At 40.2% G+C, this 25,131-nt stretch overlaps 1 protein-coding gene across 1 annotated transcript in view; it reads right to left on the bottom strand.

Moving 5' to 3' along the window:
* The window catches only part of stard13b (StAR-related lipid transfer (START) domain containing 13b), a 511,429-nt gene that overhangs the window by 323,812 nt on the left and 162,486 nt on the right, over positions 1 to 25,131 (bottom strand). The window contains exon 5 of the mRNA XM_051927182.1: positions 15,254 to 15,284. Coding sequence (XP_051783142.1) covers positions 15,254 to 15,284 — 31 coding nt within the window. The remainder of the gene's footprint in view (positions 1 to 15,253; positions 15,285 to 25,131) is intronic.

Genomic DNA, 25,131 nt, shown 5'->3' with positions numbered 1-25,131 from the left:
AAAACAGACAATAACTTTGTATACTAGAAATTATATAATAAAATCTTATCCGCGGGATAACTTAAACGCAAGTATATACTGTAATTGTATTTACTGGACCTGTGAACTTGCTACAGCGCTCCATGCAGGAATTCAGTCAAGTTGCACCACCCCAACTTCTACAGGGGCAGAGAGAAGGCCTCCAGCACTATCTACATAACATTCTGGGTGTTAAGATTCCAGTATCAATTCGTTTGATATGACACTTGTTTTGGAGTTACAGAATTTAGTGTTTCCATTTTGGGTATTTAAGCTCACCGCTTATTTGAGTTCCCATCATTACACTACAAAAAGATGCATATATAAAAATATTAGCAATAAAACAATTCTGACCCATTACTGACTCTGACTGTGCTTCTTCTTATTGATTTTCATAAAGAAAACCCTGTACAACAACTCAGTAAGAAGGAAGGATTCAGTCAGCTATGGTACTTTTCCAAAGTGCAGACTGAATGTGGATTGAGGACAAAAGGTACAGAAGCACAGGCAAAGCCATGACACCTTCAGTATACTCATTTTAGTTTATTCATGAAGGTTTTCTCCAAGAAACTTGGAGAATTAATGAGTTTTCTGCTCTTACCTTTGCCCACATTATTTTCCGGCAGTAAGGCATACAATGCAGACTTGTGACCTTCGTCTCCTCCTCTGCCGCTCTATTCCTCTAAGATTTGTACCTTGAGAATTACTGCCAGAGCCAGAAAGGCATAATTACTCAACCTCAGGAAATGCTTTTGAGTGCTCCCTGAATGGCAATGTAACCCCACTGCAGCAGGCTGATGCCAGACCAATTAATATGATGCACTGGGACCTGTCAGCACCAGGGACTTCAAAGCCCGACAGGAAGTTCTTTAAATTGGCAACACTTGTGCAATGCTGGCCTCAGGGGACCACTCTTTGTCTGGCTGTATGCCTGGTGGTAAGTAAAGCCTTGGCATTCAGCTTTGTGTGGCTTGACTTTCCATACAAGATGCCACTCTCATTCAATCTAATATTTCAGTTCCATTCCTGCTTTACCAATCCATACATCTCAAAAGCAAACCATCACCCTTTCTAAGGACACCAATCCCCTTGCTCAGATTTCTTTCAAATTTATGTATTTGCTTAATTTTTTTTTGGCTAATATCTTCATTTTTGTAAATTAGGAAAGAATCTCATTTTAGGAGTAGGGTTGTGTGCTTGAGGATATCACCATCCAGAATATTTTCTTCTTGTGGTTTATTTAGTTTGACTTTACCGCTGGTTTGACTTTGTATCGAAGGAGCCATTGCTCATAGAGTCCTGAACGAGGCACATTATCTTCATTGTGAGGGAGCATCAGTTATGGAACTACGGCCATGTGGCGCGATTCCCTGAGGGTGATCCTCACTGTTGAACCTGAGCAGCTGGACCAGGCCAAGGGGACGCCTCACTGCAGCAGATAGAGGGTCATTTCCGAAGGGCAGGATTGGACCGGGTGTCTGCCTGGGGGGTTGCCAACCAGGATCCTGAGCTGTTTCATCGTGTGGTGGGTGCAGCAACGTGCTGTACCAGTGCATGCTCCCCTACCTGACCTGACCTGATCTGACCTGGTTTATCTGGCATCCTAAAAAAAATTGGTTCAGTAGTCTTGTAGTTCTTCCAGATGCCACTTTGTAGGGTGCAGAATCGTGATGTTTTATCTCTAAAACATCCATAAACCGCCAAACAGGTGGTGAAGGACAAAATACTGTACTCAAACATTTGAGAAACAACAGCACTTATGCTAGTTTGGTTTTTAATGTTGATTTAATGTCAGATATACAGTACAAGTAGCCATAGAGGCAAGGAGCATTTCAATATCATTATCTTCAGAAGAAGACTCTGTGATTAAAGTGTTGGCTCTTCTGTCATGTCCAAGCATTGCCGTAGCTAGTCTTTGTGTTCATCGTCTCTGCGTTCATCGTCTCTGCGTTTATCGTCTCTGCGTTCATCATCTGTGTGTTCATCGTCTGTGTGTTCATCCACCATGTAGCGCTTGCTGAACACTAACTCACTGTGTCCTATTTGAACAGCAGGGTTTTATCCTGGGCCAACATTCTATGAATTGGCAAACTTCTTCAGTTTTGTTCAGATGGTAGGGTCATGATCTATAATAATCTTAACAGAACCCTGTACATCGTATTTTTTTTAACAAAGGCCTGATCTTTAGATGAATTTGCTGGGATATTCACTTTTGGGTTTCTTGAGTGCTCTTCATTTGTAAATAATCCGCCATACTATGTAATGGTGGGCTTATAATGATTTGGAATGGCCAGAAAACCATTCCAGAGAGATGAAGAGCAGCAACAACTGCTGTTTTGACATCATTGCAGTCTTTTTTTTTTTTGGTTGGCATGTCTTTTCCAGAAACCTTGGAGACCTTTAGTATCAGACCAAAGTGTCAAAGGTGGCAGCACTTCCAGGACATCAGATAGACAAGTGTACTGTACCAAAGCACCATGATGTCCCTACATTGATGGATTAAAGGCCAGAAGTCCACATGACCATCATCATCAAATTCTTCCATGTGAACCCTGAATACAATGAAGACAGATTGCGGTCATTTATGTTAGGTAGAATGCCGAGAGGGGGCTGGGTGGTCTCGTGGCCTCAGAACCCCTGCAGACTTTATTTTTTTCTCCAGCCGTCTGGAGTTTATTTTGTTTTTTCTGTCCTCCCTGGCCATCGGACCTTACTTTTATTCTATGTTAATTAGTGTTCCCTAATTTGAATTATTGATTTTGTCTTTTTTCTCTTTCTTCGTCATGTAAAGCACTTTGAGTTACATTGTTTGTATGAAAATGTGCTATTGTTGTTGAATTGCTGCACTTGGGTCAAATGACTTCTTTGGATTCATGAACTTTCGTCTGTACACATTATGTCTGCATATTGGCTTATTTATCATTATCATGAAAAATTAAAAAAACATTGCGTTAGTTTTGCCACACTGCACTTTTAAAAAGAAAGATCCCAGCATTGTTCTTCACAGTGGTGCCATAGGAGAACCATTTTTAACTCCCAAAAGAGCCATCCACATGAAGGTTCTAGAAAGATGTGTTATTTATTTAGATCTGTAACAGGCTCCATACAGTACATAACCATGACAAGATGGTAACAGATTTGCGAAATACCTAGGAGTCATGATTTCAAAAGGACTCTTGCTGCATACAACACAGGCTAAGTCCAGCTTTTCTTAACCTGTTTGTGTCCTCCTAGGTAGCCAACCAGAAATTAAAGATTTAAGTTTTTTTTCTAGATATTAAGGAGGTTTTCAAAGCAGAAAGAACCAACTTCATATTGTCACACACGTGCGACTAGGAGGGAGCTGAGTGGACTACGTGGAGGTAATTACCCGCCAGGCCAGGAGGGTGACAGGGTGCACATTATTCCACTGTGGGAAACTCTTTACTTCGATCCCCAGCTGCACAGCCAACACAGTACACAAGCACAATAATTCAAGTATTTTACTTCTTCTTGTCTCTCTTTCTCTCTCTCTTTCTCTCCTTACGCCCCCATGTCCCCCTGGCGACCCCTATGGAACCCAGTCATGGTGTGCCAAACTCCAACTCCCATGGAGCCCCGTGGGAATCTGAGACACCACTGCAACCCAGCACTCTGGGGGAGACAGTGGCCTGTGCACATCTGCTCCCCAGGTCCTTCCTCCTGGCTAGGAAAGGACCCCGGCCCTCCATCAGAACATACTGGACATGAAGAACTCACCATCATCCCCACTGTGACATGTGCAAGAAGATGACAATAAACTGCTACTGTCATGATATGCCATGAATATTTTGGTGCATTTTTAGGTATTTTTTTTTCTTAAGATTTATTTTTACTGATTTTTCACATTATTTTGGTTACTTTAATAATGATGTCATTCACACTACAACCACACTTACGTCTATGGGTGCTTTTTTATGACAACAATGCAGTGCACATGTGCCAATTTCTGACATTATAATACAGGCAAACAATCACAATTAATTAATTTTAAACCTGAAATGCTTTAAATAGCCCAAGAAGGCATTGAATATACCAAGTACTGTCGCTCTGAGGTGGCCACTCAGTGTGACCTGTGGCTCCCAGTACCTAGCAACTAGCAGAAAAGAGGCACCTGTGAGAAAAAAGAAGACGGAACTGTGGTAAAATTAAAATAAATGATAATTAATTCATATCAAGTCCTAATGCAAGTCCATAACAAAAATAACACGTGCACATGGCAGGCAGCTAAAGGGTCTAAATGAGAGTAATTCCACGCCAGACCAGGGGGTGGCGGAGCACGCTGACCTTTTTTCTCACTTTTTTCTCCCTGATGACATCACTTCCAGTTCCGGCCCTTCTGATGACGTCACGTTTGGGTCCGAGCCTATGGAATTGGACCCTTCCGCTTCCACCCTGAATGACCTCACTTCCCTTGCTGGCCTTTAAAGCCGCCAAATTTACCCTAACTCATCAGTTCTGTGTTGGACTCCATACTGAGCACATCAATGTGACCAATTTGTCCTTTTGCAGCCAGGAAATATTATATGGGTGGCTGCCCAAAAGCTTTTTATGACTGTTGCGTCTGTTTTTTGTGACACAGAATAATTGAAATCTTCAATTCGGAAACATAGAAAAAGGTTAAAGTAATGTATGAGAAAAATATACTGAAGGCAAAATGGTGGTGTTGTGAATTCAGCCAAATAACAATGATAATAACATATCAAAATGCCAATAACAGTGTGAAACATTCAGAGAAATTAATTGTACAGAATTTCAGGTTTCTGTTTTTACTTATTTCCCCCATTTCACAAAAGTTCTCCTGATTGTTTAACCGCCAGCTTCTTAGCATTTCAGTTTAAGCCATTCCAAATCTCTGCCACTCGACTCTCAGCTCTACAGATAGAAAAACTCGTCACTCATACCAGCATAACTTGCAAACTGCCAAGCCACGTGGAAACCTCCAGGCTGCTGACTTTCGCAGACTATTTACTTCTACCTGCCAGTTGCTTGATCAACCATCTTCTTGAATCTCAGAGAAGCATAACATACGGTATCGGTGTCGGCGTCCCCTTTTTGTTTAAGCAGCCCTTGACTGTTGCACTTACAGGGGTATCCAGTACACATGTAAGGTTTAATGTCCCATTTCATCTCCAACAAGTATGATGGCTCTTGAGTTTCTCTCTCTACCAGGGTGTCCTGTCCGTATTTACCCTTTTCTGAATGCACGCCCCATGTTCAATGAAAAACAAAGTAAAACTTTTAAAATATCTCTCACAGTCTATTTTCCTGTACCTGGCATTTACATAAATCCAAATTCATCATCAGTGCTGGACGAAGCCCATATGGAGCCCTAGGCGGGGTCCCCCCTCAGTATTAGGTGCCCCTCAGTGTCCATTGCGCACTGCAATAGATCCAGAGTGCACAATGCTTGAGTCACATAAGCAGTGCCCCTCGATGTCTTTATCACACACCCCTTAACTTTCATAAATGACTCCCCTCGGCTGACACCACCTTAGGCAGTCGGTTGTGCTGCCTAGAGGGTTGACCGGCTCTGTTCTCCGTACCCATGCGTGCTAGAAAATGCTTCTGCTTATTAACATGGAAAAAGTAGTGACGCAGGCCTCATGTTGTATTCGAGGACACCAATGCATGAGTGACAGCAAACTGCAATTCTGTTTAAAGTCGTCACTGAAGTGTTGTGTGAGGCATTGCCATTTTTATATGCAGCTGAAAATACTTTTCTTTCCCTCTTGAACTAACTTATAAAGGTGTGCCAAAACGCTAAAGAAACCCAATAAAACACGTGCAACTAGTTTTTAAGGGACTTTTATTATTTTGATTAATTACAAAAACGTAACGTTTTTAAAACATACATTGGGAACCCGATCTTTCACGTTTGCTTTGGCTGCAATGAGGCCTGCTGGGAAAGAAATTGTGAGCGTGAGGCAGATGGCAAGCAGGTGTGCTGCGCTCACACAAATCTATCATTGATATGAAGTCTGTTAGCAGACAGGTTAAAAAAAAAATCGCCCGTCTGAACCTGGTAACAGGTGGTGGTACAGACAACTGCTGGCTGAGAGCTTAAAATGGGCGAACAAGGCCATTAAACACTTACAAAGCTTCAGGTCCCTATAAAAGCGTATGCTAGCTTATAATTCTTAATCGTGGAATATGAACATAGCCAAGATGTCAGCAATGAACTGAGCCCTGCACTGCATTCAAGTCAAATCATAATATGTTTTAGTTCAATACAATTTGAATAAATTTAATAAAGCATGCTGCCCAGGGGTGATCTCTGCCGTGCACCGAATGCTGGTCGGATAGCCTCTCTGGCCTTTTGTGACCCTGAATTGAATTAATCAGGTTATGTTTAGAGTTAGACACTGATTTAGAAATAGGAATGAAATTAAACTTCAAACAGAAAACACTAATGAGTGATGACAACACTCAACCTATACAGACATACAAATTCTATTCTGTATACCCACAAGCCTGAATTAGATTAAGTGGGTCTGAAAAATCTGTGTTATCCACACTTTCGTGCAGTTGATGCGCCTACAGCAGCGTTTGCCTGGGAGGACCACCACTTATGATGACAAGAGGTACAAACCATATTGTGTCACACTGCAACCACCAGCACTACCCACCTGCTGTGCGAAGACAGTCAGGCAGCTGGCCCACCGTGCATTCCTGTTGACCATTGAGGTGCCCCCATGCAGCCACTTCCACCAGAGACACCGAACATGCGCCAACAGCAGCCACAGCACATAGCAACAGACGTTTTATGTTGACTTATGTGTGAAACCATTGCTTTGTGAGCTTTTTAGAAAACTGAGTTTTTTGGAAAAAATATTCAGCCTTCAAAGACTTAATAGACTTTAATGTTTATACTGTATTAAGTTGGTAAAGATCATAAGCCTATTAGTATAAATCAATGGCAAAAATTTCTAAAATACAAAGTGTAATATACAAAGTTAGAATCAAAATCAAATCAAAATTTATTTATAAAGCACAATTTAAAAACACCATAAGTGTAAACCAACGTGCTGTACAATAAAATAAAAAAAAAAATCAAAAGTAAATCAATAAACAAACAAAAAACAAAAAAAACATAAATACTAAAACAAATAAGTTAAAGGAACAAATTAGCAGATCAACAATTAACAGAAAAACAGTGAATATGAAAAATTAGATAGATAGATAGATAGATAGATAGATAGATAGATAGATAGATAGATAGATAGATAGATAGATAGATAGATAGATAGATACTTTATTAATCCCAAATTCACATACTCCAGCAGCAGCATACTGATACAAAAAACAATATTAAATTAAAGATTGATAATAATTCAGGTAAAAACAGACAATAACTTTGTATAATGTTAACGTTTACCCCCCGGGTGGAATTGAAGAGTCGCATAGTTTGGGGGAGGAACGATCTCCTCAGTCTGTCAGTGGAGCAGGACAGTGACAGCAGTCTGTCGCTGAAGCTGCTCTTCTGTCAGGAGATGACACTATTTAGTGGATGCAGTGGATTCTCCATAATTGATAGGAGCCTGCTTAATTAATAAATTAATAAATGCTTAAATTAAAAAACTGATACCAGAGTTACTCATATACAGTTAAAGGCAATCAAAAACAGGTGTGTTTTAAGTCTTGATTTAAACATTTGGGTTGATGATGCTGACCTAATTTCAATTGGCAGAGCGTTCCATAAATTTGGTGCTAGAACTACAGAGGCACGATCACCCCTAGTCTTCATCTTAGACTTTGGCACAACCAACAATTACTGTTGTAATTGAACGTAGGGAGCAGACTGGTGTATACAGGACCAGCAACTCAGACAGATAGGATGGGGCAGCACCATTCAGTGACTTAAAATCCAAAAGTAAAATTTTAAACTGAATCCTAAATTCAACTGGGAGCCAATGAAGTGAGGCCAGAATTGGGGTAATGGACACAACGTTCTGAGAACCAGTTAGAAAATGAGCAGCAGCATTCTGAACCATCTGCAGCTGAGAAAGATGAGATTTACTGATTCCAGCATAATGTGAATCACAATAGTCGAAGCACAATATAATAAAAGCATGGCATACCTTCTTCAAATCTGAGTGCCCCAGGAACAGTTTGACTCTAGCAAGCAGTTAAAGCTGGAAAAAGCAGCTCTTGACAGTGGACAAGATCTGTTTATTACAATAAAGATCGGAATCAAGGATAACCCCAAGATTTTTGACGTGGGGTTTGCAAAACCCAGCTAATGAGCCGAGCTGATCCCTGACAGCCCCATCAGAAGCCATTGGTCCAAATACGATAACCTCAGTCTTACTCTGATTGAGAATTTACGGCCATCCAATGTTTTAAACTTGAAGTTATTATGGATTCATTACCACAAGTTCACTGCATAAATGAGACGCGAGCTGAATTCTTTGGTCGTCACCTGTCTGTGTGAAGTCTGCACGTCTCTCCCTGTCAGAAATGTTTTTCTCTTGGTAGTTCAACCTCCTTCCACATCATGAAGTCAAACAAACTGTATACATTTAAATATAAACTCTGAATTTACCTCGTGTGAATGTTCCCAGCATGCCATTCACACCACATTTAAAGAACCATAAAAGTCCTTACTGGGATAGACTCCAGCTGCCCTATGGCCCTGTCCTGGGGAAGTGGGTTAGGGAAATGGATAGATGGATGGACTGACAAATCCCTAAACTCCTTAGGAAGAACACGAGGATTAATCAAAACATCACCCTGACTTTAAGAAACTGAGCAGATCGGTGTTAGTTATATTCACGTTTTTTAAGTAGTTGTGAACAAACAGCTGGATTCCTAATTTTTCATAAAAGTTCTGATTTTGTTGCATCCCACGTACTGAATATACTGTAATATTTAGAGACTCACAAAACTATGCGTAGTTTATTTCATTGCCGAACTGTGCTACACTAATAACGCACTAACGGATGATATTTCCAATTCCAGGTTAATAAAGTGCATCAATATACAAAATTGACATATTTATTAAAATATATTAAAAATATATTGTAAAGTATGCTACTGTATATTATAAACACACTTTGTAGTATATTTAAAAATATATTGCAATATATTTTTTATAATATATATTAAGAAATATGTTTTTATATTTTGGAAAATATATTACAAAATTAAACAATGGAAATAATTTAAATACTTTACAATATATTTCAGTATACTGCAAAATACTGTAATATATTCATCCTTGAAGTATATGGTGACATACTTTAAAATATATTCATTTTTCAATATAGCTCCTAAAAATATATTTTATATACTGTGACAGGCGGTCACAGCCATTACCTGGCTGGGACGCCAACTGCATGGAAGGGCTGGGAGAGAGAGAATCGGCAGGGCAACACCTTCCCCGGGACACTCTTGGTCAGCTCTCCTGGGCAGCTGTGACACCATGGATTCCCACAGGGTATGCTGGGATTTAGAGTTTGGCACAGGCCTGTTTCGTTCCATGAGGGCCACTAGGGGGAGCTGCAGAGCCCTTTGTTGGGCTCTCACCACACCTGGGAGTGATTCCAGGTCCAATTAATGAGCCACCAGGAACCCTCCCAGGGCCATCATAAAAGGAGATGCCTCACTCCATTCGGAGAGCCAGAGTTGGGAGGAAGAAAGATGAAGGGAGGAGTTGAGGCGGAAGGAATGGGAATTGGCAGCTGAAGGAAGGATTGTGTTGTGGTGCTTTGTGTACTGCGCTGTGGGGAGCAGAGAAAAGTGCCCCCCAGCTGTAAATAAAACATGTGTGCTGGACTGGAACTTGTGTCTGCCTGTCGGTGTCCGGTTAGGGCAGCTTTACGCGCCCCGGTGGTCCACAATACATTTCATTTTTGTAAGGGTGACAATACATGATGATCCTATCCTGGAAGACTCCCTGCAAGTCCACTGTAGACTTTCCTTTAAAAGCACTTCTTTCAATCCATGAACCAACAGTATGAACCAAGGTGCATCTAAGCCAACTGCACATTATAAAGCTCACAATAAACGTACCCAACATATCAATCTTCCTACTCAATAACTATTGGACTGATGGACACTGTGTCACATGCTTGGGGAGCATCTAACTGCCTCTATCAAGGTAGGACAGTTGACACAGGACAGTGGTGAAGGGGGCTGATAACCACCTCTTCTCTCTTCCCACCAGCCCTGAGGATAAGTCCTGAGGCAGACCATAACGTCACTTCCAGCCCAGGATCTATTTGAACCACAGACTCTCATTAGACCACAATTACACAGCATAATGGACTCCACAACTAAGAGCAACCATTCTGGACTGAAACTCCCAAGGACCCAAGATGTCCTTATTGTTTGTTGCCTTTATTAAACATTTGTAACACTTCTCGTTATTCGTATTATTTATTCATTTACACAGAATTACAACTGCTAAGGTTTGTTTAACAGAGTGAAGATGCAAGGAACACATCCAGTAAAACTTTGTAATATGCAGTCATATCTGTACCCTTGCTAAAAGTCAAAATTCAAAAAAAAAAAACCTGGGTATTAAATGTATAAAATGTACGCACTGAAGCTGGTTGCTTGTTTTCCACTCTGATATTAATAGCATGAATCATTAGGAGACTTTTTTCAAAGTAAACACAATTACAATACAGCATCAGTTATTCAAGAAAATTAGCATAATAAAAATTTGTAATAGAAAATTTAAATAAAAACAAAAAATGTAGCACTGACAGTGAATACCAGGAGATGAGTTGTGGAGGAACACCTATGAACTTTAACAGTGAGTTCTATTGAAAGGAAGTTTAAAGGATTGCTCCACTCCACCCCAAAATGTCATTTATTATATATTACTTACTCCATGTACTGCATAGTTTGTGCACATTTTTATGCAGGTAGAAAGAATAAAAAGTTTATGATATAATAGAAGCCAATAGTGACCAGTGCTGTACAATGGTAAATAAAACGAAACAACGTCCATGGTAAAAAGTAAAGAAAATCTCACATAACTTGTGTTGTATAATCCACATATCAGTTATACAGCCGTATGCTCAAAATATGTAAAACACATTTTTTTGCTAAAATATTGCTAAATAGATGCTTCTGGAATGATTTACACACATCATAAATGGGAAACTGAAACCTCATGGGAGTCACTTTTTGAACTGAAGACAGGACTTTTGACCAATGAATGAGGGGAGGAGGCGGATATACATAACTGTTAGACCGAGTTCTATATTTGTAATACTTTTATGATCTGTATTGTATGCATTGTGATGACAGGGAAAGCAGAAAAGGTTTAGACTTTCATAATTATTCATTAAGCAATAATACAATAACAAGGTTTGTATCATACTGTGCTACTAAACTGTTCCATCCTGGAGGGCCGAGAGTGGCTACAGATTTGAGCTCCAACTCAGATTCAATCCTTGCTGACAACAGAATTTGTCACATAACTCTAGGACTTTCATTCTTATAGTGTAGATTTATCTTTTCCAAGAATTTCACCCAAATGATTCGTGGACCAGAGCAGATTAATGATTCTCAATTTTGCCTCTTTGATATTTTTCTAAATATGTCATTGTAACAAATACTTGATGGTTAGCATAAGAAATTTGATAAACGAGAGGAGACCATTCAGTCCCTCAAGCCCGTTTGTTGAGCTAAGCTCACCCAATATCTCAATAAAGATTCTTCTAAAAGAGTGGATTTAAATGCTACCAGGTTAGATGGTGATCTGGTGACCTATTTGTTATTTGCTTTTCACTATTAATTGGTAGTTGGCTAAGACAACATGAACCAGTCAAGGGCTGAGAATCTTAAGCAAGTTAATAAAGATAACGCAAAAACTGTGGCTTGAGCAATACTTAGGTGCGCCAGGGGCAATACTTGGCTTCTTGGTAACGGAGCCGGAGCAAAAGCCTGCAGCCACTGCTTCCCTCCAGGAGCAATCTTTAGAAGTCATTACAGAACACCAATTTTTAAATAGATAAAAGAACATAATGGTGGCCTTTTCCAGTTCTGCTAACTGTTCTGAGGCATTGGTAATAATAATAATAATAATAATAATAATAATAATAATACATTTTATTTATATAGCGCCTTTCCCATGCTCAAGGCACTTACAGAATATAAGGTGAATGGCAGGGTATACAGTATATAGCATTGTACAAACCAGATAAATAAATAAAGAAGATTACGACAGTGAATTCAGAGAAAAAGCCTAACAGACAACATAATTGATGGTCTCGCACACACACATACAGGTTACATGAACATCTTGACAGAGAAGTAAACTGACAGAAGGGTAATAAAGTCAAGTAGAGCTAAAAGCCTTCCTGAACAGATGAGTTTTGAGTTGTTTTTTAAAAGAATTCATGAAGTCAGCTGACCTGATTAATTTTGGTAGGTCATTCCAGAGTCTGGGTGCTATACAGCTAAAGGCCCTGTCACCCATGGAGTGTAGATTAGTGTGGGGCACAACAAGATTGCCAGAATCAGAGGACCTTAGTGGGTGGAAAGGCACATAGTGATGGAGAAGGTCACTGATGTAGTTTGGCACGAGGTTATTTAAGGCTTTGTAGGTTATTAGTAGGATTTTATATTCAATTCTGTAAGACACAGGGAGCCAGTGAAGACGGAGCAGGATGGGTGTGATGTGCTCACTGCTGCTGGTCCGTGTCAGGACTCTTGCAGCCGAGTTTTGAATAAGCTGGAGCTGTGATATAAGATTAGAAGGGGCACCTGCCAGTAGGGAATTACAATAATCGATGCGGGATGTGATAAAAGCATGGACAAGTTTCTCAGCATTAGAGAAGGAGAGGAAGGAGCGAACACGGGATATGTTATGGAGGTGAAAGCAAGAAAGTTTCTTAATGTGATTTATGTGGGTGGAATAGGAGAGGGAGGAATCAAAAATGACACCAAGATTCTTTACAGTAGAGGCAGGTCTGATGAGATCAAGATGGACTGCGAAGGAGCTCATTTTATTAAGCTGCATTTTAGTCCCAATTTGCAGGAGTTCAGTTTTGTTGCAGTTTAATTTTAAAGAGTTCTGCTCCATCCAGGTTTTAATTTCACTAAGGCAGGTTGTGAGCTGAGAGAGCTCTGATGAAGTTCCACTTTTAACATTGAAGTAGAGTTGAGTATCATCTGCATAAAAATGATAACCCAGTCCATAGCTACGGATAATATGGCCAAGGGGAAGCATATAAATACAGAAGAGAAGAGGGCCGAGGACAGAGCCCTGAGGGACTCCTTATGTGACTGGTGCTGAGCTGGATCTGCTGTTGCCAAGACTAACAAACTCTTGCCTATCAGTCAGATAGGACTTGAACCACTGGAGGGCAGTGCCAGAGATACCCAGCATGTTCTCCATTCTGGACAGTAGAATGTCATGTCTGACCTGAGTGTCAAATGCTGCACTGAGGTCTAATAGAATTAATATGCTGGTTTGTCCAGAGTCTGCAGCCATAAGCAAATCACTAGTTGCGCAACTGTGCCGCGTCCTGAAACCAGACTGAAAGGGTTCCATCAAGTTATTAGAAGTTAAGTAATTGGTGAGTTGGAAAAGTACAACACACTGAAGAACTTTTGACAGGTAAGGTAAGTGGGAAATAGGCCGGAAATTGCTAAGATTGTCAGCATCAAGACTTTTTTAACATTGGGGTTACAGAAGCAATTTTACAAGTGAGCGGCACAGAGCCAGTGTCGAGGGATGAGTTTATTATTGTTGTAACAGTCGGGATTATGGCATGAAGGCAGGATTTAAGTAGTGTGCTGGGGATGGGGTCCAGTGCACAAGTAGTTGGCCTCATCTTACAAAGCAGGTTATTAACAAACACAGATGTGACTGGTGAGAACTTAGAGAAGGAGCTGGATGGAGTGGAAAAACAGGGAGAGATATAAACAGATGATGTATTTATGTTAGTTGAATTATTTAGATCTTTAATTTTGTTACGGAAAAAGTAGAGGAATTCCTCACAGACTTCAGTAGAAGAGGTAGTTGGGCCAGATGCGGGTTCGAGTAGTTTATTAAATACAGAGAACAAAACCCTTGGGTTATCATGGCCACTTTCTATTATTCTACCATAGTGGGTGTTCTTGGCAGCAGTTAGTGCTTCTCTGTAAGCTCTTTGGTGCTCAGAGAAAGCCTGGATGTGCACGGTGAGGGCAGACTTACGTGACATTCTTTCAAGGCGTCGGCCAGCTGCTTTCATAGATCACAATTCTGAATTCTACCAAGGAGCTGAACAACAAATTAAGTCAACACCAAACATTTATGGCATCTATCTTGAGGTACAATTGACTCATTTGTAATTTGTACCTATCTATAAGGTAAAGATATAAAACGTGATGCTAACCCGTGAAAACTACATTAACAAAGTTCTCTGTACAAATTTATACAAATTCATCATGAGCACACTACACCGTGGTAAACTCTTCAGTAACTCTTTAAATGTACTAAGGTTTATCCATATTATTAATTAGCATCCACTTTCTTGAGCCATGGTGGAAGAGATTAAAGCTTTCACCTCCTCCTCCTCCATGTACACTCCATTTCCACTCGTACCACATACACCAGGAATGAGAACATCAGATATTCTGTATTTTAATTCATTCTTGTTCATCATGGAGCCAAAGAGTGGTGATGTTAAGAATTTCATGAAGCCCTGTAGACGTGACAATACAACTGCTGCCACTTCTGCAGACACCAAAACCAGCACAAGGCTCAGGTCTTTGGAATCATGCATTAGAAAGACACAATATCCTACTGTAAAGAATGTCTTCTACAACTGCTCACACAGGGAGTGCTCTTCAATGCAACTTACTTGCTATTTTCCGCTCCAGTTAGAAAATATGCATCAGAAGTTCATGCAGACATAAAACTAGAGAATAAAAGAGCAGGCAATTTCATGGTCTCCAGTGACTGAAACGTGGCATGTGGCGTACACAGAATAACTCAGCCAGAAATCAAGCATAACGTAAATGAATCAAACATTTCAAGTCAAACACCTGCCTTTAGCAAACGTTTTTAAGTTGGTGAATTATTCATTTGTTACAATACAATAAATTAGCAAACAGGCACAACTCATAGAAATTATCCCAAAAATTCCAACTTTCTATTTCAAGGCGGAAAACACATTCTTACATAAAAACATTCCGATGAATCAAACAAACAAGGCGAAGTGCTAATGCATGGAAGGACAAACCCATAAGAAGGAATTTTTTGACTCACCAGCTTTTTCTTTGCTTTTCTTCAGAGGAACCTAAAAAGTAATAAACATTTCGAATAAGTCATTCTTTCTGACAAATCACAATGCATATGCCTGAATATTGCTGTGCATTCATCTATGCAGCCAGTTTGTTGCCCTCAATATCATTTTATAACTTGTTGTCAGCTCAAGGGAATACACATCCACCAGGTAGCTGCTGATAATAAGCACAAAGTTCAAAAGAAACAGGAGCTTGATGGCACTGAAGAGAAAGATAAGCCAATATTGTGTTGTCAAACAAAGTGTCAGGTCACACTGGGTAAATCAGAGCTCCATCTGGCTGTCTGATTGTCCTGTAATGAAACAACCCCTTCTGGGAGCGTCTCAGCTTTATAGTCGCTGGAGCAGAAGGGGCGGAGACAGTTGCGCTCACTAGATGGTTTCGCTGTGCTGTGAGTGGAAAAAGAGACAACATCATCAGGAACAGTGCCCCCTCGTATCCCAGGGTGGTAGTGCTTATTTCTGATGCACCTGGTAGGTCACAAACTATCCATCCATCCATCCATCCATCCACTATCCAACCCCCTATATCCTAACACAGGGTCACGGGGGTCTGCTGGAGCCAATCCCAGGCAACACAGGGTGCAAGGCAGGAACAAATCCCGGGCAGGGCGCCAGCCCACCGCAGGTCACACACACACACACACCAATGCACCTAACCTGCATATCTTTGGACTATGGGAGGAAACCGGAGCACCCAGAGGAAACCCACGCAGACACGGGGAGAACATATTTTCAAAAAATATTCTGATCTCTTCACTTTTTGCACACTTAGTTTATATTTTAAATGACTACATTTGACATTATTATCCATCAATCTACACTCAATATCTCATAATGAGAAACCACATTTTCAGAAAGGTTTGCAGGGTGTACACAAAGCTGTCATATTTTACATTTCTAAAATATATAACATGTTCATTTTGGATGTATAAACTTAAAAAAACAACTTTAAAAAAAATCATTAAGGAATTAATGTTGAGTGCTTCATGTGCAGTAAGGCAGTAAACCAGCAGGTACAGCCATGGTCACCACTAGCGCCTCAGAGTGGAGTCCACTAACCACGTGAAAACCTGCCAGCCTTGCTGTACTCATAGAGGGTTTCTAAGTAATTTTCATACCCAAAAGATGGCTCAGTAGACTCTAGCTGCAGACCTCCAGAGCTCCACTCCTTTGAGGAGGTTGTTGCTTTATGTTATATGTCAGTAATAACACAGTTTGGTTAAGGTTAGTGTTAGGGGAGGATTATTTGACACACGTCAAGCAAACCAAGTCACAAAAACCTTCAATCAATTTGGCTGACAAGAGGAGCGACTGAATCTCGGAATTGCAGAGGTCTGCAGCTGGGTCCATCTCCATTGATCACTCCAGATAGGCCTGTATAAGTAATGCATTCATCCCATCAACAGTCAGATGCTGCCTTGCTCTTCATGTTGCTAGGATGAGCAGCAGCTCTCTGCACTCTCAACTGGGTGAAGCAGGTCAGATAAACACATGGAAGGGAGGAATTAGGAAGACTGAATGTAGCTATGAAAAGTGATAAATCAGTCTGGGACTGCTTCTTGAATCTTTACTTAAATTGTATCGACGTCAGCTTACCCTGGCACAAGAGAGATAAATTACAGTCAGCCAATACTGTCAACCATCCATTTATAAGCTTGCATTAAAAAATCCATTAAATAAAAGGCTTTCTCATTATCTTCAGTTCGCATAAACCTACAGGGACCTATTTAAATAGTCTGTTTCTATGATCTCAGAGTGACAAGGCCAATTTATCCTTTCTTGCAATTACATAAAACACTTATGAAGAAGTCTGCAGAATACAAGGCCAAGAAATAATTGGAAAAAAACAAGAAAATAAAAGATTTCTGTTGTTGTTTCCTGAAAGACATGATGAACTTTACGTATCAAATAAGGATAAAGTTCAGATTCACATCAAGGGTCACTTAAAATCATTAAGGAACTATCAAAATTTTTCTTGACATGGCTTCATGTTATTTTGATACATTTGGAATTAATTTGATGATATCTAAAAAAGCTTTGCAATAGGATTTAATGTATATTTTGTAACCCTAACCCTAATGCCACATGATTCAGATGATCTGAAAAAGGGACTTTAGATTTGAAGTGAATTTTAACTTATCCAAAACATGATGGAATTCAATTGTCAGCTGCATTTTCCATCAACCCCACTGACCTTCGGACCCAGTTATCCAATCCAAGGTTGAGGGGTGGTGGGCTCCTCTCTAATCACACATTCCATGTTTGTTAACATATGCAAGTAAGAATTTCATACAGTGATGTCCCTGCAAACCCTAACCTATAAACAAGTTCAGGGCCTTAGATGACGAGTCTCAGACAGGAATTACTTCCTCGGATGTCCAGACTTATTCATTTTGGGGCTGATTTACGATTGCTGATTAACCTAATGTACCTTTTTTTGGGAGGTGGAAGGAAATTAGAGTGTTCTCAGGAAAACCATGCAGGCAATGGAAGAACATGCAAAGTCACCAAGGATGAAGACTCAGAGTTTGTACTGTACTGCAAATGTCTCAAAATTAAGTCAATTTTTAAATATCCAATTAATAGCTTCTGCTGCAAAAAGAAGGATTGGTCCATTTTGAATTAAAACAGGCCTCGCAGATCAATATACCCACAATGTCCACTGAAAGCTTCATATGTAGCTCACCATAAAAAGGAAATGAGGAAACCAAGTTGGATCCAGGTCTTCAGAAAAATTTCCTCTTTCTGCTATTTGAACAGAGCACAAAGATGATGTGTGACGATTACTTTGGATGAAATGTTGACCGATGTCCTGACTCTCTGTGGTCATATCTTTTGTAAAGAGCAGGGTGTTTCCTGTTGTCCCAGCTAGACTGTCCACCATGGCCTAGTCCAGGGGTGGGCAAAGTCGTTCCTGGAGGGCCGCAGGGGCTGCAGGTTTTTGTTCCAACCCAGTGGCCTAATAAGGAGCACTTATTGCTCAAGTAACACTTCTGCTTCATTTTCGTTGTCTCGCTCGTTAAGTTTTTGAACTCTTATTGCTTATTTTAGTCTTAAACAGCTGTAGTCTCGGTTTTTAATTGATCCTAATTAGCAATAACATGCAAATGACAAAAGAAACCAGCAGCTCACAATTAGCTTGTTTCCATTTGCACCTCTGTGTATTTATCGTGCACTATTTGATTTAATTAAATACTTGGAAGGAAAGTGAAGAGAAAAAAGTGAAAGACTGAGAATTACTCCTCCATTTTAGACTTCAAATCATTTTTATGATATCCTTAGAAAGGGTGGAGTGGTGGCTCTGAGGCTAGGGATTTGCTCTGCCAATCAGAAGGTTGCCAGTTTGAATCCTGTAAACGCCCGTAGTGACTCTATTTCATTGGGCCCTTGAGCAAGGCCCTTAACCTGCAATTAATCTACATCCCGCCCTGCATGTAGGTTCTCCAACCTGCAAGGGAAAAACTGGGCATTGGTGGCAGAATTGGCATTCCAGTCACCATAAAAAACCTCATGCTGTTCCATTCCATCTGAACTAGTATGGTGCTGAGGTGTCGCCTGTTTCATGGCTTCACTCGGGTCCTAATCTGGGATCCTGACTTGGTTTGTCATGTAGTGGGTGTACCTCTCTCCCTTAGAAAGGAAAACAAAAATGTAGGATATGAGAATGACCTGACATGGCAGAGTTAAAGCACTAACAAGCCATGAAATGTAATTATTGGCAAGGATTGTTTTCTAATTAAGCAATTGGGTTGGATCAAAAGCCTGAAGCCACTGCAGCCCTCCAGAACTGACTTTGCCTTCCCCTGGCCTAGTCACTTTGGCCTCCTAGTCATCCCCTGTCTCTAACTGGTTATCTATCTCTCTCACCCCTTAACCATCTAATAGCTAATATGTGGTGAACGAATTGGCACAATAATGGCTGCTGTCGTATGGAGGTGGATACTGCACATTAGTGGTGGTTGAATTGTCTCCCCCTCTCTATGTAAAGCACTTTGAGTGTCTTGATAAGTGTTGCGTTATCTTCTTCTAATGTTCATAGTGAGGTGGAGATGGTCACCTTGGTGTTTTCAACATAATATCGATAATAAAAGTTGGACAATGTGGGAAATGATGCCCACAAGAGTTGCATGGATCTGGGAAGTACAAGGGAACAACACTATGGAGAGACGTTCAGGCTTTGAAATAGGCTGTGCTAGCACCACCAATGCCTCCCACCTGTACAGAGATGTGTCACCCAGCGTGGATCATTGGATAACACTTTAAACCACGCGGCGATAACTCACAGAGGTCAACGGGTATCAAATTATCTTGAGCAGTGATTGCAGTTTCTGCTTTGTGCTTGTGGTGGTTCACCTTTCGACTTTGTTGTCAGTTTCGTGTTTAGGTTTTGTGTTGGTGAATTTTTTGGTAAATGACCTCTGGATGTTTGCCATTTGGCTACATCAAGCACTTCAGCTCTGTAATGTCTCTGACATTTTATATTAACTGCTGCTACAGTTCCTCGTACAAATGTGCCTTTCCTGCGGTCAATTTGGTAGGGTCAGCTGGATGGAAAAAAGCAGGAGGAGGTGGTTTGCTGCAATCCAGCAGATCTTATTGGATAAATGACTGTCAAAACTAAGAGCATGACTGGATATTAGAATTCAAATATCCAAACAATAAATCATTTATTGACAACCTTACTCTAATTATAAGCATTCATCTAACAGAGAGCTATATTACGACAATGTGCCAAAGTGTGGAATTTACTGCAACTGATTATTCCCAATTTTACTGTGTAGATAGATAGATAGATAGATAGATAGATAGATAGATAGATAGATAGATAGATAGATAGATAGATAGATAGATAGATACTTTATTAATCCCAATGGGAAATTCACATTCTTCAGCAGCAGCATACTGATACAATAAATAATATTAAATTAAAGAATGATAATAATACAGGTGAAAAAAAACAGACAATAACTATGTATAATGTTAAATATTAACGTTTACCCCCCCTGGTGGAATTAAAGAGTCGCATAGTTTGGGGGAGGAACGATCTCCTCAATCTGTCTGTGGAGCAGGACAGTGACAGCAGTCTGTCGCTGAAGCTGCTCTTCTGTCTGGAGATGACATTATTTAGTGGATGCAGTGGATTCTCCATAATTGATAGGAGCCTGCTGAGCGCCCTTCGCTCTGCCACAGATGTTAAACTGTCCAGCTCCATGCCAACAATAGAGCCTGCCTTCCTCACCAGTTTGTCCAGGCGTGAGGCGTCTTTCCTCTTAATGCTGCCTCCCCAGCACACCACTGCGTAATGTAGTAGTGTAGCCTGTTAAAATATTTGAAATCTATTTCGACAATTAAAAAAAATTGAGTGGGATAAATTAAATTAAGTGTGAATACACTGGCCGCTTAGCGTTTAGAGCCCAGCAGTCGTAGATCACACTGGCACTGCCAGAGAAGACTCCAAAGAATGTGCGCTAACTGAAAGCTGTCTGGAGCAGACAGTCACATTCTTTATTTATGTAGGAAGCTGACAATCCGATCCTCTTAGTAGCAGCTGTAAAAACAAACACAAGTTTTCTCAGACAGGATTATGGGTTGCTGTTGCAATATTTTCCCTTAAAATCGCCTTCTTAATGTTGCTCCCATTATCTTTCTCAATAAACCACCTTCTTTTCAAACCTGTTCTAAGATGAAGACTTAGCAAACATCTTTAAGTATCCATAGCACAATGGCTTGTAGTTTACACCAAGGAAACAACTCATATCTATTGCAGACTGGCATCAGTTTTGTTTAAAAATATATTTTAAGAATTCCCCTTCATCGATATATCATAAAGGCAGTGTGTAGAAATGAATTTGACATACTAGATTCTGAAATTTGGAGGACTGGCCAATGGAACAGCTTACAGCAAAAAGTCTTTGACAGAAAGAACTTGTAATAGAATATTTACCTAATTTACAAAAGAATAAATGTAAAAGGCGTTAGGATTGATTGAAGTTGCATTCATTACTGCTGTCATGTTCGACGATTCCAGAGGACACGGCTCAAACCCGTACCTGATCGCCGTCTCTGTAGATTTTGCACATTCTACACTTTGACGTCAGCTTTATATATTAACAGACAAGTCTTGTACGAATGGGTGATTGGCCGGCATCCTTAAGGCCCGGTTCATTCCTTTTTTCTTCTGTGACCCTAAAACTTGGATTAAGTGGATTCAATAAATGGATGGATAGATGGGTGAATCGAAGCTTTCAGAAAATGAATGAATGAATAGACAAATTTATACAAACCTTCACCTTTTAGTCCTGATGTGACTACAATAATATTAGCTTTATTCATCTAACAAATATACACTTAATTAACCCTTAAACTGCCACACACTTGAGGGGTTAATGCACCCCCCCCTGGACGCCACTTTTTTTGCTGCACTTTTTAAGGAAACGTCACAAATCACCAAGAAAAAGTGAAATTTTAATGGAACACATATTTTTTTTCATGCAAAGAGCATCACAATATACACTGGTCTACAAAAAAATATTTTTTGTTTGCTTCTGGGAACTTTTTTTAGAGCCGCTGCTCCTCCGCATCGAGAGGAGTCAGTCTGATCAGGATGCCTCCGGGACGCCTCCCTGGTGAGGTGTTCCAGGCACATCCAACCGGGAGGAGGCCCCGGGGAAGACCCAGGACACGCTGGAGGGACTATGTCTCCCGGCTGGCCTGGGAACGCCTTGGGATTCTCCCGGAAGAGCTAGAAGAAGTGGCCGGGGAGAGGGAAGTCTGGGGCATCTCTGCTCAAGCTGCTGCCCCCGCGACCCGACCTCGGATAAGCGGAAGAGAATGGATGGATGGATGGATGGATGCTTCTGGGAACTTCAGAGCAGCTCTTTATTAAGTCTTTTTTACACTGATTTCATATATGAAATTGGAATTAAGCTAGCATGTCAGGTTTTTGAAATACACATCACTGACGTTTTGACACTTTTGAATATCAATATAATATATCAACACGATATCTAGAGTTTGAATTCTGTCCCACCAAAATTGTTTTGATGTATTTATTCTGAAAACAAACCAGAAGAAGATACCAGAGACACGTTAAAGCATATTTATTTCAATTTACCGCAATATAAAAGTGAGGTCAGCGTGCCCAAAAATGTTGGAGGCACTCGCTTTTGCACTTGTACTGCACATCCATCTCTCTTTGCAAGAACCAACAGTAGTCACCCATCATGCTCGGAGTAAATTTTTCCCGATATCAGTTTCCCTATACTCATCTCCTGCGGTGGGTTGGCACCCTGCCCAGGATTGGTTCCTGCCTTGTGCCCTGTGTTGGCTGGGATTGGCTCCAGCAGACTCCCATGACCCTGTGTTCGGATTCAGCGGGTTGGAAAATAGATGGCTGGATATACTCATCTCTGACATCGCTTAGATTTGGTTGAAAAAAGTCGAGATGAGAATGTAAAAAAATGCATTTTAAGTGACATTCTGGCTCCTGTAAGCTAATATACTTTCAGCACAGCGTTTCTCAACCTTTAAGTATTTGCGACCCGTGTTTTCATAACAGTTTTAATTGTGCCCCTCTAACGTTTTTTTGAAAGGAGCCCAACTAATACCAATTTGTTATTTTTTAATTAATGATATATCATAGATGCATATTTTATTATACCTACTTAACTTTTATCGAAATTTACCTAACTGTATATTTATTTTTCTAGTATCGGAATGTAGTTTAAGTTAATTTGTTTTGGTTTCAATAGATGCATTTTTCATATTTTCGATTCTTGTTTTCTTTTTTGCACATCTTCGCACCCCCCTTTTTGTTACTTCACGCCTCCCTAGGGGGGCCCGCCCCATAGGTTGAGAACCACTACTTTCAGCATATTTTCCACAAGCTCAGTATAATTCTCTGCTCTGTGACTGTCCAGAAAATTCTGGACAACCCGCATAAACGAGGGTGCTGATTCAGTGGGCTTCAGTTTCCTTTTGAACTCATCGTCAGGCATCAGTTCACGGATTTCAGGGCCAACAAAAACACCTTCCTTAATTTTGGCTTCACTTTTCTTGAGACCAAACTTATTTTTTAAATGCTGAAACACATCGCCTTTACTGTTCAGTCACCCTTAGTTGTCCAAGACCTGGAACATCATAACTAAAAAATGGGATGTGCTGAACGAAAACGGTTTTTAGATTTGGAGTCAGCAAGTGAAATTGGTTTAAGTACAGGTGACAGAATCACAGTAGCAAAATGCTTGTTGACCAGTGTTATTCAACACAAATCATTTTACACACTGCCAATGTGGAAGAAAATTTTAAATACAGACACCCCCCCCAACTGGAATGCCCAGATTTAAGCAATAAAACACAGGCAGGAAAAAGCGTCAATCGTTATTATTTATCTAAATCTTGCAAAAGGCATATCTTATTAGCCACATATTACAAAGAAAAAAGTGTCCTCTGCGCTATATTTATACAATTCATTGATTAGGTAACTACTCAAAAAAGGAATTCATTAAATAAAAAGAAAACTTTTAACATGATTAGTTAAACCTAGTTGCTAACTGAATATGGCAAATGTTGATACCTTAAATGACACAATTTAATTGATAGTCCTGTTAGCTATAGGATGTATGTGACATTTTAAATGTATTATATTTATTCTTATTTTAGGAGACTTGTGAGTTCCTTCTTGATTTATCCTGTTTTTAAAAGAAAGAGGAAGAAGATTTCATTTTTTTATGATTCATCTGGGTTCAAAACAGGAAACTTAGTACTATAGTAGAATGATTATGCCATTAATATAACATTTTCTCTTAAGGGGTTATATAAAGTAACAAGAAACATTTATCATAGTGAATAATAAAATAACAGCATCAGCTTTTAAGCATAAGCCCAGAAGGATATGAGACTCAGACACATGCTAGGTGCACATTGGACCAGGATTCAAATTCAACTCTTACACCAGTGAAATGTAAAAACTATAAAAAAAACTACTGCAACAATCTATTATTATATACTGTATACAAGGTACAACTGACGCCATTGACGAAATTCAGTAAATCACTGAGCCAACTGCACGCAAGCACACAGAGGCCAACGCTGACGCTTGCAGGGTAGTCTAGTGCAGCGGCTGAATCCCAGGGACAGTGATGCTAATTCACTAGGGGGCAACAGTAGTCATGAGCTGGCTGCTCAACAAATGTACGGCACGGACTGATCAGCTCCAGCGTGCTGGCAAATTGCAACCGACTATAGCTGGTTGTGGCATTCAACAAATATTCATCACCAAATATTCTCAGCTCCGGCGTGCTGGAAAATTTCACTGGGAACTGACTATAGCCGGTTGCGGCGGAGTAAGGGTTAAGAAATTTGAAGGTAGGTCTTCTTTTCATCCCACTGCTGACACCAATGTAGGGCCAGTACAGAGTGGATCCTCTCTTGCTCTTGACATTGGTGGCTCGCTATCTTTTAAAGGACTGCTCACCTTTTCCACATCAGATGGAACTCGTCAGCCTCGTTACGATATTGTCTAAGGTTCGGCTCATTCCTTTTTTCTCCTGTGGCCCTAAAACTTAGATTAAGCGGATTTAGAAAATTTAGGAATGAACAAATGAATTTACATAAACCTTCACATTTTAGTACTGACATTTCTGCTGTAACATTTGTTTTTTTTTTCCTCTACAAAACATACATTTATTTAAGAACTTTTACTGAGTGTAATATTATTTTTTCATGATTTGTCTCAGGCTGAAGTTATATACTGTGATGGGCAGTTGGGTTCCATGCCCAGAGGCTGGGACGCCTCTTCTACGTATGTTCCGGGGGAGCAATCATGGGCTACTCAGTA

Source organism: Erpetoichthys calabaricus, chromosome 4, assembly GCF_900747795.2.
Source record: "Erpetoichthys calabaricus chromosome 4, fErpCal1.3, whole genome shotgun sequence".
Classification (NCBI taxonomy): domain Eukaryota; kingdom Metazoa; phylum Chordata; class Cladistia; order Polypteriformes; family Polypteridae; genus Erpetoichthys; species Erpetoichthys calabaricus.
Note: the sequence above shows the minus strand (reverse complement) of the source record. Positions and strands in the feature narration are given on the sequence as shown.